Here is a 16,820-nt window from a genome sequence, read left to right as displayed (position 1 = left end):
GTTATATGCATGCACAAGCTGTTTATTTAATTTCTGTTATTTGACACCACCTCCAGTCCTTTTTTTTTTTTAGCTTTTGGGATTACATCCTGGACTGGGATTTTTCTAACAGTGATACAATAAATTGCAAAAGAACTTGGGGATTCTAGTCCCATCTGCTTCTAGGGAAGAAGAGTCTAGCAGGGCTGATTCCAGCCATGTGAAGAGTTCTGCCTCTTCTGTATCTCCAACACAAGGGCCATTCCCAGACAAGAACAGAAAGAGCCCTGTGGCTCAGGACTTTTCTGCTATTTTCATGTGAACCAAGGATGATCCTGATGCTCCCCACACTTCCCTCTACAGAGCACAAGGGTTGCAAAAAAAGGAAAAAGAGTGGTACAGAAAGGCACGGTTGTAAGGGACCTCCTTGGTCACCCTGTTCAGTCCCTGCTCCCTAGGACAAAGGTGCAACACAGCACCCCTTATTAACTTATTACTATGCACCATCAAATCAGCATCTTGCCTCCACAGCTGTCATCCCAGTGGCTCCCAACATCATGAGGCACCTTCTGATTTCCAACCTCCATCTAACCAGAATGACTTCACACATTCATCTCCTCATGCCATTTTGGCTTCTCAGCTTCACTAGCCTTCCTGCCTCGCAGGTGCCCCTCGGCCCTGGAGCACACGGCCCAGGTGTGCCCACCGTCGCTTCCTCACGGCCAGGCCGCCATGTCACCCATGGCCCCTTCCTCACGGCCAGGCCTCCATGTCACCCATGGCCCCTTCCTCACAGCTGCCATGTCACCCATGGCCCCCTCCTCACGGCCAGGCCACCATGTCACCCATGGCCCCCTCCTCGCGGCCAGGCCGCCATGTCACCACGCTCCCCCAGAGACCCTTCCCACGAGGTCCCTCATGGCCTCCCCGCCTTGCCCGCAGCCCCTGACCTGTGCAGACCGGCTCGGCTGCCAGGTCCCGCTGCCAGGTCCCCACTCAGGGACGGCGGGGCGGGAGCAGAGGCCGTGCAGCGCAGCCCGCCTGGGCGGTGTCGGGCGCGGAACGCTGGCGGCGCGGGGCGTGTTCCCAGCCGGGCGAGCGGCCGAGCAGCGCCGGCCCTGAGCGCTGCCGGCGTCGGGAGCCTTGGAAACGGACGGCAACCGGGAAGGAGCGGCGGCGCCGGGAGGATGCTGAGCCCCGAGCGGCTCTCGCTGCCGGGGCCCGAGTACCTGGGTGAGGAGCGGGGAGCCGCCGCGCCCGAGGGCCCGATCCCCTCGGTGTGCTGTGGCCCGGCGTGGGGGGGGTTTGGCGAGGCCGGGGGTCGCTGCGGCCCGGCCCGACTTTCCCGGGGACGGCGGCGAGCGGCCTGAGGCCCGCGGCCTGCCCCCTCGGCTGGGCCGGGCCCGGCGGGGCCGAGTGACTCTGTGCCTGCCCCCTCGGCTGCAGGTCAGTGTCGACGGGCGCTGCTTCTCGGGTGCCCCCCTGGGGCGGGAGGGCTGCGGGATCCCTTGGGCGCAGGGAGCTGTTCCCCCGGTGCCCTGGGATGTGGTCCCGAGGGGGGTGAGCTGCGGCCCCTCCCCTGTCTCCTTGGACACGGTGCGAGGAGAGGCGGGTACGGTCCAGCTGCTCTGTGACGGACTGCAGCCTCGTTTAGCCCTAGGTACCAACTTGTTCTGCTCAGAGATCTATGTGAGCAACTTTATTTTATGCTCATTTCCCAGCATGGGAAGGAGTGCTGCTCTTAAGTTGGGAGATGGTTTGAGTGTCAGTTTTTCTTCTGAAATAAGGTGATGTTGGTAATGTTTCCACATTAAATTGAATTCATTTAACTTCTAACATAGCTGCTCCCTTACAGACTACATCCTTTTAAGCTGGCTCTTGGTTTGTTTTACTGTTTGATGTTCCAGGAGACTAAGAAGCAACGTGATTCGGTGTTAATGTGTCAAAAATAATTAGGATGGAATAATATCAATATGACTTCATTTAATTGCTAAAGAGGAGATTAATTACAAGTAGTAAGCATTTGGAATGTGTTCAAGACAGTATTTTTGAAGTGAAACTCTTCAGCCATTATTTTCTAGGCCCAAGAGGCTGTTTGGTAATAACTGTTATAAAGGTATACATAATTTACTGTAGCTTTCTTGTACAAGGAAGGGTAAGAAATGGCACAGATAGATTTGTGCTACTTGATCCATCATGAATTTGCTGCCTCTGGTAAGCGAAAATGGAGCAAGACTAGAGAAGCACTGCTGGCTTCCAGTAAATGGAAATCCTGTCTTGCAGGGAGGAGACTGTAAGAGCTTAGTGTTTTTAGCCTAGCAATAGTGTCACTGAGGAGGGATCCAACTCTTCTTTCAAAGCACATAATTGCACTAAAGGCAGGTGAAGTAGTTAAGCAAAGAAGTGATCTAATAAATCTCTAGAGTAGAATCTATTAGTGCTACTACTGCTGGGCTACTGGTAAGGTACTTTGTGCGTACCCATGTAACTGTAATGCTATTCTGTGTTAGGGAAACTCAAAGCAGAAATAAGAGTTTGTTCAGTGCTCTGTTCGAGGTGATTCTTAGGAGACTCACTGTGCTTCAAGTTCTTCTTGCCGACTTCCAGTTCTGGAGCTAATTCGAGTATTTGAGAACAATATTGCAGTGTGCCATGTAGATCCACCCTTTGATTTTTTGCTACTTTATCACATTATGTCAGCATTTTCAAACTACACATTGAGATACTCATAACTTTTCCAGTTGCTATAGGCTAAAACTTGCAAAATTTATTTTTCTTTTCTTTTTTTTTTTTTTTTTTAATGAGCCAACTGGGTTTTAGGTTCATTTAATTGTTTTTAATGAAGTAGGCAGTTAACTTCTAGTAATGTAAAACTAGTCAGTGAGGACTGAATCACTCAAAGCAATCTAAGAAGCAGACTAAAAATTCTTCAAGTGTAAGAATAGACCAGTTTTCTCTTTCACACCTGAAGCTAAGAAATAAGACTTCTAAGAGGTTGTTAGGTTGTTAGGTGCAAGCAAATTTATTAACCTACTTAAATTGACCCTCCTTTTATCTCTGTTCCACGTGCTGATCTACCATTCCCTTTTCATTTGCATTGGGGTCAGAAAAAGACACAGGTGAGCATGTCAGGTTGAGCAGTACCTTGTGTAAGAGCCTGTTCTGTTGATCACTTAGGATGTCCTTCTGTTTAAGTTGCAGTATCTGTTGTCTATTAGAGGGAAAAAGAGCCAGCTGCATAATGATGTTGTTATTAGCTGTAAATGTTGCCTACAGTTATGTTTTTGTCTTTGTGAGACTTTGAAACTACCAAACTGCTGACAGTTCCAACTGAATGAACTGTGTATTAGCAGGAGAAAATTGGCTAAAACAAACAAAATTCCCAAAACCCAACTCTTCCCCCCCAAGTAAACACGCTTGCCTGTACGTTTTCACAAGATGCTTTTATATTTTATACATTGACCTGGCATTCTGAAATCATCATCCTTTGGATTTGTGCTGTTGTGTGCATCAAAGTCTTATGCTTGTCTGATGTGGGTTTGTAACTGGTTGTGTTAAGTTTCATTTTCTGTAGTTTCGTTCTGAAGTTGGGGTTGCCCCAAGCTGCCATATAAGGTATTCTCTAACTCTTTCAGGTCAGATGGCATTGTCTTTCCTGATCTGGAATGGGTGAGCTTCACCTAACCTCTTTTTCCCTTTTTCTTTTTTTCAATTCCAAAACCAGGCCAACAAATAATATGAGTGGCCAAAATAACATTACTTTTTTTCACACCTCCCCCTCCCATTGGGGGTGACTCTTCCATATCCAGTTTTGATGCTAAGAGAAAAAGAAAAGCAGCTGTCAGTTAAAATAGAACTGAACAGGGAAATATTAAACATTCACTTAGGAAGAAAAATAACTTTAAAGCTGTGGTACGGTGAAGTTCCTGGAAAATAAAATCAGAGCAATGTATCTTATCCACAGTGGTTGTGAAACAGTAGGAAGAAGAACAGAGATTACTGATATTCATTCAATAGGACAAGGAGATGGAGTCTGTGGACTTGGCAGAAAGGCTACAGTGGAGATATTATTGTAACAAGCAGGACATTTAAAAAAGCATTTTCACTCAACAAACAACATTTAGTGTTTGGGGATAGTGATGAAAATGTGTTTCTTATTTGACAGATGAGACTGAAAATACAGTAGGCAAAATGAGGCCTATTTGAGACACATTTCCATGCCTTCCTCATTATGGTTTAATAACTGGTGATTGCTCAGTTATTTATAGCAGGCAGTGGAGCACTTAGTGTATTGTTCTGCTTATACAGCTGTCTTCTGAAGCTTCACATTGTATTCCCTCTCCTCTTTCCTGTTATGGATAAGAAATAGTAGATTATTGCAAATTTCTGAAATGTTATTTTTCTCTGGATTCTCCTCCACTCTACTCCCCGACTCCAGGATGTTCTTTCTTTTCTTCTTTGCCAATGTAAGACATGTAAAAACATAAACACTCTGTTAGAGAAGTGCCTTATCAGTAAAGGATAGGGCTATTAAGTGCTACAAACACAGTCATGTTTCCTCATCTCTCATCCAGGGTCTCAGGCTTCATGAGTAGAAAGAACATTCTTTTGCAGAACTGAGTAGCTCACAGCAGAGAACTTCAGCTGAGTAGAGACTCTGCAGATAGCTAGGATTTACTCTTCTGAACAGTCTTAAGACATTGAGATGGAAAGTCCAAGTGCAGTTGTTTTCCTTTAACAGCATAATCTATGTGTAGGTTACTTTGTTATCCAGACATCTCAGCTGACACTGAGTCTTCTTCTTACTCTAGATACTCCTTCTGTGAGGCACTCTGGCTGTAAGGGCTTGTTGTCTAAAAAGATAAGAAAATGCTTTTTAAAATTTTATTTTTATTTCCTTCTCTGTTGTACAGATAGGATAACTATGCTATGGAATATGCATGACTTCCCAGCTGATGTGTAGGAGTTTGCTTTTAGAAATGTTAAGATGCATTTGAATCTTCTTAGAATCAGTCTAGTACTTTCCCTAAAGGATGGAGGCTTCATCCTCTGTTGCACTGCAGGACTTCCACCTTAACTTGAAAGGTAACAGGTGAAATCTGATTCTCATCAAGGTAGATTTCCAGAACTGAAGAGTATGGAGACCTGCTTTTGAGTATGAATAGATAGGGAACCAGTAGGCTACTTAATGCCCTTAAAACAAGCCGGACTGTCAATTACTTCCACAATGTTAACTCCACTGCATAAATTCAGATTTATTTAAAAAAACCCCAAACCACAAACATGATAGCTCAACAATTTTGCATTGGCATGGTGGTGGTTTCTAGCAGCTGTAGGACATCTTGCAGGAAGTGGTCTGCTGGAGGGTCTTGGACAATTAAGTCAGTCTTTGTGCAACCTTTGGAGTGCAAACTGAAAGAGTACAATGTCACGTTTTGTGATTATGCTGATTGTTTGAAACAAATGTTCATTTATGGTCAAGATTAAATTATAAACTGAAACATTTCTTAATTTTTTTGTTGAAAGTGGTTTTGAAACTGTGAAGCTACATAATGTGATAGAGTTGTGCTGTGTCGCCACTTAGCATGTGTTCTTGAGTAACAGCACGTCTTGCATCATGGTGTTATTTCTGGTATGACAAGGTCTGCTCGTTCTTCATTACATATTCTGTCCTTCAAAAAGGTTTTTTTGAGGGTTACTAGGGAACTACACTGGGAAACTGTGCAAAGCTGGAAGGAACTACAGCTGTACAGTAGGTGTTTTGTTTACATGATAACTGAAAACATTAAAAAGAGCATCCTGAAAGACCATTAATGCAGGAAAAGCTTCCATAGTTGACATTATCTTGTTCTTGCAGTTTTGTATCCTTACTAATTCCTTCTTGCATCACTATTTTTTGGTAATATTTGCATGAAATTGGTTTTGTGTTACTAAAAATGTCTTTCCAATGTGCGTAATACAGCAATGTCCTTAATTAAGCTCCAATTTAGAATAAATACTGAAAGGTTATTTAGCTGTTACTTTATCTACTTGTAGAGATTTTAAAATGCCAGAAATGTTTCAAATACATTAAAGCTTGTTATGCTCTTGAACTTCTGATTATTGAAATTAATCATCATGTTAAGTGCATCAAATAGTGTGTATTTTTGGCACTTTAGCTGAGGAGGAGGCAAATCATTAACAAAAACTGGTCTTACTATCCAGGAATTCCCACTTCTGATTTTTCCACATATTCAGTTATGCCAGGAAAGAACCAGCCATAAAAAAACCCAAAACTAAATACCCTCTTATGTGCATACAGAACAAAAATGTTTTGGTAGACAGTTCATGTTCCAGAAGTCATCTCTCATGAAGATCTGAGCAATAACATAGCTGGCTGATTTTATAATAATTTGATAAACAAAGACTTGCCTCTACTGTAGGGCTCTGTTCTGCTGCTTCCTTAAAAAAGGTATGTGATGTGTTTTACTATCCTATACCAATTTATTCAAGTCATACTCTTTCTTCACCTTGTTTGGTGCACTTGATTTTGCAGCATCTGCTGCTATTTTTATTGCCTCTTCTGGCCATCCCGTATGTGTTATTCCTTTCAAGTATGACATGCAGTATCACTTCTTGGAAAGTGTGCTGATATACTTATCTTCAGGTTTTCCTCTCTGCCTTTAGAAAAGGCAAACTTGTTGGGAAGAGAAGCTTCTTATAATAGAATCATAGAATGGTTAAGGTTGGAAGGGACCTTAAGGATGATCAGGTTCCAACCTCCCTGCTATGAGCAGGGACACCTCACACTAGACCAGGCTGCACTAAGCCTCATCCAACGTGGCCTTAAACACCTCCAAGGAGGGGGCATCAACAACCTCCCCAGGCAACCTATTCCAGTGCCTTACTGCCCTCATGGTGTAGAATTTCTACCTGATTCTAATGTAAATCTCCCCTCTTTCAGTTTAAAACCCTCATCCCTTGTCCTATCACTGTACTCTCTAGTGAAAAGCCCCTGCCCAGCTTTCCTGCAGGCCCCTTCAGGTACTGGAAGGCCACTATAAGGTCTCCCCAGAGCCTTCTCCTCTCCAGGCTGAACAGCCTGAACTCCCTCAGCAGCCTATTGTCATAGCAGAGGTGCTCCAGCCCTTTGATCAACTTCGTGGCTCTTCTCTGGATGCTCTACAACAGCTCCTTTGTCCTTCCTGTGGTGAGGGCTCCAGAGTTGTACACAGTACTCCAGATGGGGTCTCATCAGACCAGAGTAGAGGGGCAGAATCACCTCCCTGGCCCTGCTGGCCACACCTGTTTTGATGCAGCCCAGGATGCAGTTGCTCTCTGGGCTGCAGCTCACACTGGTGGCTCATGTCGAGCTTCTCAACTACTACCACCCCCAAGTCCTTCTCCTCAGGGCTGCTCTCCAGCCATTCTTCCCCCAACCTGTATTTCTGCCTGGGGTTGCACCGACCCCTTTGAAGAACCTTGCACTTGGCCCTGTTGAACTTCATGAGGTTGGTACTGGCCCACCTCTCCCGCCTGTCGAGGTCCCTCTGGGTGGAACCCCTTCACTCTAGGATGTCATCTACTCCACACAGCTTGGTATCATCAGCAAACTTGCTGAGGATACACTCAAGCCCACTGTCCATGTCTCCAACAAAGATGATGAACAGCACTGGTCTCAATATAGACCCTTGAGGAACTCCACTCATCACTTGCCTTCACTTGGACACTGAGCCATTGGCCACAATGCTCTGGGTGTGGCTGTCTTGGTTTAAACATTAAAGGTGAATCCCAAAAACCAGAGAAGAGAATTGCCCTCTATTACCCCCCCTTCACCCTCCCAAGGGAAGATAGAAGGGGAATAAGGAAGAGAGACTTAGACTTTGGAAATTTAAACTAGAAACAAATGTACTATAACACAGGGTAAAAGGGTAAAACGTGGGGGAAGAACAGATAAATATTTACATACAAAACCAATCTCGATGACGGTAGGGATATGGGAAAGTCAAGGCCACTCCAGGGAAGAGGTCCATGGCTCCTCCCAGCACCCGACGCAGTTGGATTCTGGAGCGAGCACGTGGGAAGCTGCAAGAAACAGCAGCAGCTCCTGCGAGCAGAAAGGCGCAGGAAGGGAGAAGGGCACGGGTTCTGGCTCTCTGGCTTTTATAGATTGTGACGGGAAGTGGGTGGGAATACTGACCCTTCCAGCCTTTCAGGGTCCTAAGGACTCTCTCTCTATAGGTGTCAAACACTGTGCCAGGGTCTCCAAACCATAACAGCAGCCATCCAGCCAATTACGTACCCACCGAGTGGTCCATCTGTCAAATCAGTGTTGCATTAGGGAGATGCACCTAAGTTGTAAAATTGATGTGCAAAGATAGTGTAGTTAATATGATTGCCTTGCCAATAGATGCTGAAGTAGGTATCACATAAGTGACACAAACAGTACTGTGGCACTTCCAAGGTCTTAATCCTCTCCATTCCTGAGCACTGCTGATAATAAAAATGTTTTGTATCTGCAATATCTTTACTTAAATGTGACATGTATTTCCTTTCTTCCTCCTGAATTTCTGACTTTGAGAATTTCAGTGCATATATTCAGTTCCATGCAGTGGTGTTATTTACATTAAATTTTCCTTTTCCTTCAAGTTATTTGAAGTATCAACACTTATTCTTACAATATTTGTATTCAAACGTATGAATTGGCAGATTTATTGTTCTCGTAAGAAGATTGAAAAAAGTCATTCAGTAGCTTTTAAAAGGACTATTTTTACTTGTTTCAATACACATGCAAAAATATTTGGTGCGATTATAGCTAAATGGAATTAATTGTGATTCTCTAATCTGTTGTAATGAAGTCCTCAGAGGTTGTGGATTGACTGTGGATGCAATCCTCATTTTGCATAGAAATACTTACAGATTTATATGACCTGGTCTGGCCAGGTTCAAATCGAACAGCTGCTGTTTAGCCCTGAAGTGCACTGGTTGTGGAATTATCTTTGAACATTGGGTGTGTGAGTGATGGTGGGGTGTGAGCATGTGGACGTGGTGGTATACCATCAGAGGCCATTCTCCCAAGGGCTGTAGTAGTCAACTTTGGAGAAGCTGTATTGTATGTGTTGCTACCAATTGGACAAGAGGCTCTACATGTAACGTCATTGTTAGCGGTTTAGTGATAAGAATTAAGATACTCTGTGCAACAGGATCTATTTAACATCAGGTCATGGGCTGCCAGAAGTTTCCTCTGTGAACTTACACTAACAGATGTTTCTGTGAAAGCTGCCTGGTAGCAAATGTTGCCTGACAGTGGAGTAGCACCTACCAAATCACTGTGGCAGGAACAGTTACTTATGGGTTGGGGTAGCTGCATGGGATTTCAGGGAAGAGTTTAGCAAATACGGGTTGCAGGAACCATTAACTTGGAAGGGTTTGTACAAGTAGGGAGGAGAGCCTTTGTTGCAATAAGCCATAAACAAATAAACACTGAGGATGATAACCTGTTTTAATACCTCCTGCATGGAAGCTGCAGTATACTGGAATTCTATCAGGAAGAAAATGAGTAGAGACAGCAGGCTGTAATAGCACAGTTGAATGAGCATTTAGGCTTTACATTCTGAATTTGACTTGCTGCCTTACTATTGGAAGGTGAGCCTCAAAAATATGAGCAACCCATATAGCAATACACCATCATCTCCTTGAATTTTCAAAGAGATTGAAACTGTTAAAAACATATGAATCATCCCATTTATTTTGCACAGGACCTCAGGGATTTGTAACTCCGCTTGCAAAAATAACGTTCTAGTATGATTCCAGTGTTTGTTATGGAAAGTACCATTTGTATAAATTATGAAACTACTCTTTTGCTATAACCAGACTCCTGGCACTTGATTTTGCCTCTCTGGCCTGCTAGAACCTGCCTGCAAATTAAATGTTATTCTGTGACTTTCGTGTGTAGGGTAGAGTTGGTTGGGTTATAAAACATACTACTTGTTCCGTTCCATGGAGCTGGGCAGCCAGTGAACAGGAAGCCAGAGCTGGAATTTGGTTTGGCAGTGTGAGCTGTGCTACCTGGAAAACAGCACAGAGCTGAAGAGCCAAAAAGAGATGCTTCTCAAGGAGATTGCTGGTGCTGTGTTCTTTCAGCTTCTCCACTCATCAACTTTTTCCCTCCCCCACACTATTACCTACCTTCTGGGACATAGGGAGAGAGGTTCTTTGCCAGCTTCCTTAGGCCATGCAACAGAAAGCTTAACAGAAATATCCTTTTACCAGCAACTGTATTCACAGTGACCCATCTATATTTGTGTACACTTTAAAGTGTGACAGAAATGTCTGAAATTCTGTGCTGCAAGCTAATTTATTCTCCAGGAGCAGACTCAAAGGTATTAGTTGTAGAGGTCAGCCCCACTGTGCTGTGGAGCATTGTGGGACCATGCCTGTCTGTCCCCGTAGGCTTTTAGGGGAGAGGTTAGTGAGTCTAGAGAAGTAAAACAACAAAAATGTTTCATTGATAGGGGCTATTCTATGAAAGGAGGATTGTATACTTCCTTACTAGGTTTTGAGAATGGTTTTCCAATTGAGCGGAAGTTTATTACAGGCTGAGATGAGTGCAAGTCTGACTGCTAGTACCATTTCTTGGCTTAATCTGGTACCTCTGACAGCTCGAGAGAGGCCTGGCAAGATGGTTTCTGAGTGCAAGAGGGGCTGCATAGTAAAGAGGGAGGAAGAACAGGCTGAAATAAAGTTGCCCAGTTGCTCTTATCTTGAGCCTGTGACTGAGCTGCACAACTCATTCCTCCCTCAGGGGACACAGGTGCGCAGAGCTATTTTTCTTTAATCACTCACATAAATTAAATGTATTCCTTTGCATTAAAATAATTAAATAAAGCTACGCCCTGTATCTTTTAGTGCCAGATAATATCTTTGAACTTTTGGCTCACCATTTAGCTATCAGCTGCAAGGTATTTTCCAGGGTGTGCTAAACCAATTTTACCATTGTCCTGGAAAGTGTTCTAGGCAGAGAAATCCCCTGATAGCAATCAATGTTCATACATACTTTTAATCACTGTATCCACTGGGAATAATCATTTCCGGGCCTCTCTTGAAGTCCACCTGCCCCACACTAAGATGAAAGGAACTTACATGCTGTGTATCAAGTGGCTGAGGCTTGATGCTTACCAGGATATTAAGCACAAATTAAAATGATTTGAAGAATATTGATGTGGGTCTGAGTTTGGCCAGTTGCTGGTGTGGGGACGATGCTGCCAAGTCTAGAGCAGATTGGCAAGGAACAAGAACAGCATTTGCCTTTCCTATATCCCCTAAGGGTTTTCTCCAGCTCTTTTTAGGACACGACACTACTTGCAAAAGTGCAGTAGCATACGTGTTTAGAATGGAGGTGTGTGCTTTGGGAACAGGGTTTGTGTGCTTTCCAGGTTAGGAATGATTTTTCCTGGGTTTGTTGTGACTTGTCTTCTGATTGTTGAACTTGTAGATTTGGAAAGTCTACTGCGTGGTAGCTGGCGCATCACCCCAGACACAGCTCTTTGTTGCTCCAATTTGGTTTCTAGCCAAAAACATCAAAGGGGCTCAGGGCAAATATGAGCTGCTTCCTCCCTGGCAAGTGCTTGGTTTGTACAGTCTGCCCCCTGTAGAAGCAGCAAAATGGTTTGTGTCATACCAAACTATCTTTACTCAGAAGTTACAAGTGAGTGGCATTCTGTGGTTGGGTACTGGCAGATCCACCACTTCTGAAATTTCCTTATATTTTGTTTATGCAGTTATGTCACACTGACTTTTGAGCAATACAAATCTCTCTTGGCATTGCAACCCGTTCCCCACCTGACACTCCAAGAACATTCACAGATGCCTGTATGGAAACAGATGTGCTTTTATTTGCACCTTTAGGATAAAAAAAACCCAACACCTTTACAGAACAGCCTTAGAGCTACTTGGCTTTGGTAAGTTGGGAGGGGCAGAGAACACCTTAAAGCTCTGCAACAGCCCCATGGATATGGCATTGACCATCTGTATGTGAAAAATGGCTGTGACTCAGAACAGAGACTAGGAATCTTCTTGAGTAAGTATTTTCCAGCAAGGCAGTCTCACAACTCCTTCTCCTTTCACTTCCAGAATCTTAGGGAATTTTAAATAAGGGTCAGCTAACTCTGTGTAGCTAGGAAAGAAAGCAGGATTTAGATCAGGAATTTTACTACCCATATCTGGGAGAATGAAACCTCTGCTCTCCAACTGATGGAGCAAATGCTTTTTGGCTTGTTGTGTAAGGCACACAACTAGGCTGGTCAGGCTCTGGGCTTTGCAGGCCCCTTGTATTCTAATTTCTGTCTCTTACTGTCTTTTATTTGCAGCTCAAAGACATGTCCTCACGTATATGGAGGATGCAGTGAGCCAGCTGCTGGAGAACAGAGAAGATACTAGCCAGTATGGCATTGCCAGGTTCTTCACTGAATAGTAAGTACATCAGGATGCTGCCAATAGGGCCAGCCTGAGGGGGGCTGTTGGAAACAGGCAGGGTACATGGAGAATGGAGCTGGACACATGCTGATTATGTTGTGAATGCTGGATTTCACTGGGTTAGCCAAGGGCTGCCTGAGCATGTTTGAGAAATGTGCATGGATTTCATTCAGTTCAGTACCTCTTGTATTACAAACATTCATGTGAAGCAGTCACGTTGAGGAACAGAGCTTTTAAAAGCATATAGAAAACCAAATTCTGCTTGCCTTGATCAGGGCTGTCTGTATCAAAAGCAGAAATTGCTTCTGGTTCCAGCAGCACTCCTTTTAGTGAATATGGATTTGAACTGATTTGTCTCCTTTTGTGATTGTTGTCTTGTTGAATGCTTTAATGGAATGCCTCTTCCTCACTTGTAATCTGTGTAAGTCCTTAAATAATTAACATAATAACTAGCACAGACAATCTGGAAAGATTGGGGGGGCAGGAGAAAGCTGTGTGCTGGTCTTCAGTGTTATTTATGTTGACTCAGCTGATTGCTGTATGTTTTGCCAACTTGATAATGTCTTGCACAATATCTAAAACTGTTCCAGGCAGCTTCTTTAAACATCAGTTGGCAATACATGTGCTTGCAGTTGTTATTTGTTTATGACTTTTAATGCCCATTTAAAAATCGTTCCTTGCTTGCTTCCTTTTGTGTTATCTTTTTCTGAGGCAAATCAATGTGCAGAGTGTTTCAGAACAATCCCTGTACTACAACAGTGGAAGAGGATCTCAAAGCATAGTAGTAGCTTTCTTTCTCAGTTGACCAGTTTCAGGTCTCGTGTTTTTTATTTACTTTGTTTTTTTTTCTGCACATCGCTGTCCATCTAACCTCTAAATGAGGACTAATTGGCTAGTTTCACTGACTGGGTAGCTTGCCTTATATCTTCTTGCCCCATGCACATTTTCAGCTTTAAACAACTGGGATTCACACTGGTCAAGTAGTAACTAAGATAAATACTGCAGCAAGTCTGAGACAAGATTCTTAAAGGTTTTTTTGTTTTGGTTTTCTTTTTTGAGATAGGGCAAGAAGTGGTTCAAGACTAATGAGGGTTTGACCATCTTGAAAGAGAAGGTGAGATATGAATCATCTTGTTACATCTGTTTGCACAACAGATCTTTTAGGTAGATGACAGTATAACAAGAAAATATGGTTTCTTGGTAGTACTTTAGCTCTTTTGCTCTATACAAAGTACTTCCAACTGTCATTTGGATTCTCCCATGTTACAACATCTGAAAAATCCATGAAAATAGTATAAAGGCAATTTTACCAGAAGAATGAAGCAGTTTATCAAGGCTGTTTAGTCTTACTATTAACATTTCTCTGTAGCCAAGTGTAACTAGAATAAATGCTGACTTTAAAATATCTCAAAAATTTATTTCAGAAACTAATAATACCTGGTACTATGTGGATTTTATAAAGGGATTGAGATTTGTTGTTGTCTTTAAACATCAGTTGGCAATACATGTGCTTGCAGTTGAGTAGCTTAAACTCTCAAAATACTTTCCCTCTTCATAGACTGGCAAGATTAAAAAAATGCATAGTATCAGGAACGAAACTCCTACTATACAAGCCAATGAACAGTGTATTTCCACGTTTTGAGCAAGTTGCAGTTGTTGCTTTTAAGTGACAGTTGGGGAGAATTAATTCCTGAGAGTAGGTATTGGGAACAAACCAAGGTACAACCTGTGCACTCGATGTGACCAGCAATCATGATGCTCCATCTCATATAGGTGAGTTTCCACAGAAAGTGATACTGAGATTAGTCAGCTGAACAAGTAGCCAGTAAACAAGAGCTTAAGAAAGATAAAGAGCTACAAGACTACAACGACCTCCACCCACCAATAGGATTTCTTTAACAGAGTTGAAAGCAAGGTAGCTCTGAAATACCCAGCTGAAACAATCATTCAGGCATCTCTCCAGATTGGATTTGCTTTGCACCTGCTTTCAAGCTGAGACCTCAGGGCCTTTTTTAAACTTCTGATCACACGTACTTAAATGGTGGGCAAGAGGTCTTCCACACTTTTTGAAACTGCTCACGTTGCTTTTCTACCATTTTTCTCATTGTGACATGATAACCATCTTCTTGTGGCTTCTTATTCCTTTTGTGCCTTTGAAAAAATAAATAGTACTTCAAGATCATTATAACAAAAAAAACTATCACCATAGAGCTCCACCCTCTGCTTGACTTACGTGCTGGAGATCATGTTTTTTCCATTTATTTTCATAGTGATATGAAAATTTCCACAATGACTTTTTTCTCACACTGAGTGTTCTGTGTAGCTTCTGATTTCTTGAGAGACAGGAAAAGGCTGCATCTTCATTTTTTTCTGTGAATAATATAAAACTAATAATTTTAATTTTTTTCCCCTTTTTTTCTTTTAAAGTATATCTGGAATTTAGCAGATCAAACTGTGTCCCTGTACCAGAACACAGACAGGCTTAGTAATTTTGGGAGCTCTGAAACTTAAGATTTGAAATTTATTTATAGTGGAGAATAAATGATTGGCAGTATGGGTGCAGGTAGACTCACAATGCAGTTTCCCATTATTAAAGTGTCATATTGTTCTGGCTCCCAGTGCTTAGTGGTGAGCCCTCACTGCTCAATAGATTTCTGTTCATCAGAGCAACTGTCAACATCTGTTCAGGCTGTGCTTTGAAAGCTACACTGGATTTATATTACTTGGCCAAGAAAATAAGCTTGATCTTTATTTTTATCTTTAATCTCAGTATCTTGAAACTGAAAGATAACTTGTGAGAATCCAGGTTTGTATACACTCTCAGTGTTTTCCTTGATCCAGGCTATTTAAAGTGAGAGGATTGTCACATGCATATTTTGAAGTATGCTGCAATGACTTGAGATTAAGGGACTTGATATTAGGGTGTCCAGTTTTTCATATTGTGCTTTCCCTATTTATCCTCTTTTAAAATTAAGAGGCTAAGCCCAGAGTTTAGAAAGCCTGTATATGGAAGAAAATAATTACTTTTGTAACTTTTCAGAAATAATGAGTTTAGTGTGTCAGGAATGGGTATTACATTTTTTTGAAACTCTTATCAGAGGGCACACTTTTCAATGGAGTGGTGACCCATGGAGCCTCTCTTGCTGGATCCACCACTGAAGAGCAGTCATGGCCTTTCCATCATGCATTGCAATAACCCACCTCACCGTGAGTCACTTCAAATCTTTTTGTCAGTTGTAAAAAGTAGTTTTATGCGTAATTAAGAAAGTTTTGTTGGGCTTTAGCTTACCTGAATGAAATTTCAGAATTGAAAACTATGTAGCCGTGTAGCTCTATATGGATCAAACAGTAAGTGTTTTGCAGGCAATTAATGTTTCTAGTTCTTTCTAGGAAATGAAATTGGGTGTGTATTCCACTGCTATCCATAGCCTAGCACTGGGATGGCTCATTGCAGAGGGCTGACCTTCATCTCTACAGTTCTCCTTCCAGAGTATTTTCAGTCTTCAAGGATATATTTTTTCTCACTGTGTTCCATTTTTAGTTTGTCCCAGTCATGTGGACATCTGGTTTCAATGTTGGGAGTATCCTGAGGATCCCCTCATCTGACTCCTGACTCTTTCAGGAATAGGGATCAATCACCTTTCTGCCAATTATTCCACATCTTTTAGATAAACAAGTAAAATTATGCCTCTCTTAGGGACTAGTCTTTCTTTTATAGATATGCTGAAATGCTACTGTTATTTGTTCATTACAAACCCGAGGAATCTTTGCTCTGCTTTTGAACCTTCATGAAGTTCAATCTCTTGAAAACCTTCTGTGTAATTGCACACTAATGCTGCTTTACTTCTTCCAGCCTAACTTCTGTGCCAACATATTTAAAGGGACGTGTTCCTTCTCTACATTATTTATCATCCTGTTTTCTTGATCTTTCCTGAACTGAAGAAACACAGGGCCTCCATGCTAATGGGTTTGATCATGAAAAGGCAATGTGCATAGCAGCCCACTTTATTTTTATTGGGATCTTAAAGGGAGTCTGTGTGGCTTGTTTTTTCACTTCAGCTGGAAGAAACAACAAAAAAAATAATTGACCAAGAGACTTCCTACTAGTAATTACTGCTTTTTTTTTCTGGGCTAACCCTTTGCTTGAAACTTTCTCTTCCAGCTTGCAGGTAGGTAGATGTATTACTCTATTCAAGACTCTTTGGAAAGCTCAGAAGTACTAACCAGTGGTAAATTACCTCAGACAGGAAACTCTTCTTCCTCTCACTTTCGTAGTTTGATAAACCAAACACAAGTGAACTGGAGACAGAGGAAAATGGCATTTTCTAGGTCTTATGTTCTTTTCCAAAAGCACTTACTGTTTTCTTTTGTTTCTGCCCTTTTCACCT

The 16,820-nt window shown here is 42.4% G+C and overlaps 1 protein-coding gene across 1 annotated transcript in view; it reads left to right on the top strand.

Moving 5' to 3' along the window:
* Positions 1 to 1,091: 1,091 nt before the first annotated feature.
* CSTPP1 (centriolar satellite-associated tubulin polyglutamylase complex regulator 1) overlaps positions 1,092 to 16,820 on the top strand; it is an 84,348-nt gene continuing 68,619 nt past the window's right edge. Inside the window, exons 1-2 of the mRNA XM_051621073.1 lie at positions 1,092 to 1,212; positions 12,327 to 12,429. Of these exons, the coding sequence (XP_051477033.1) occupies positions 1,167 to 1,212; positions 12,327 to 12,429 (149 nt within the window). The 5' untranslated portion in view covers positions 1,092 to 1,166. The remainder of the gene's footprint in view (positions 1,213 to 12,326; positions 12,430 to 16,820) is intronic.

The sequence above is a fragment of the Apus apus genome, chromosome 5 (assembly GCF_020740795.1).
Source record: "Apus apus isolate bApuApu2 chromosome 5, bApuApu2.pri.cur, whole genome shotgun sequence".
Lineage (NCBI taxonomy): Eukaryota > Metazoa > Chordata > Aves > Apodiformes > Apodidae > Apus > Apus apus.
The sequence above is the reverse complement of the archived record's forward strand: the minus strand, read 5'-3'. Positions and strand labels throughout refer to the sequence as shown.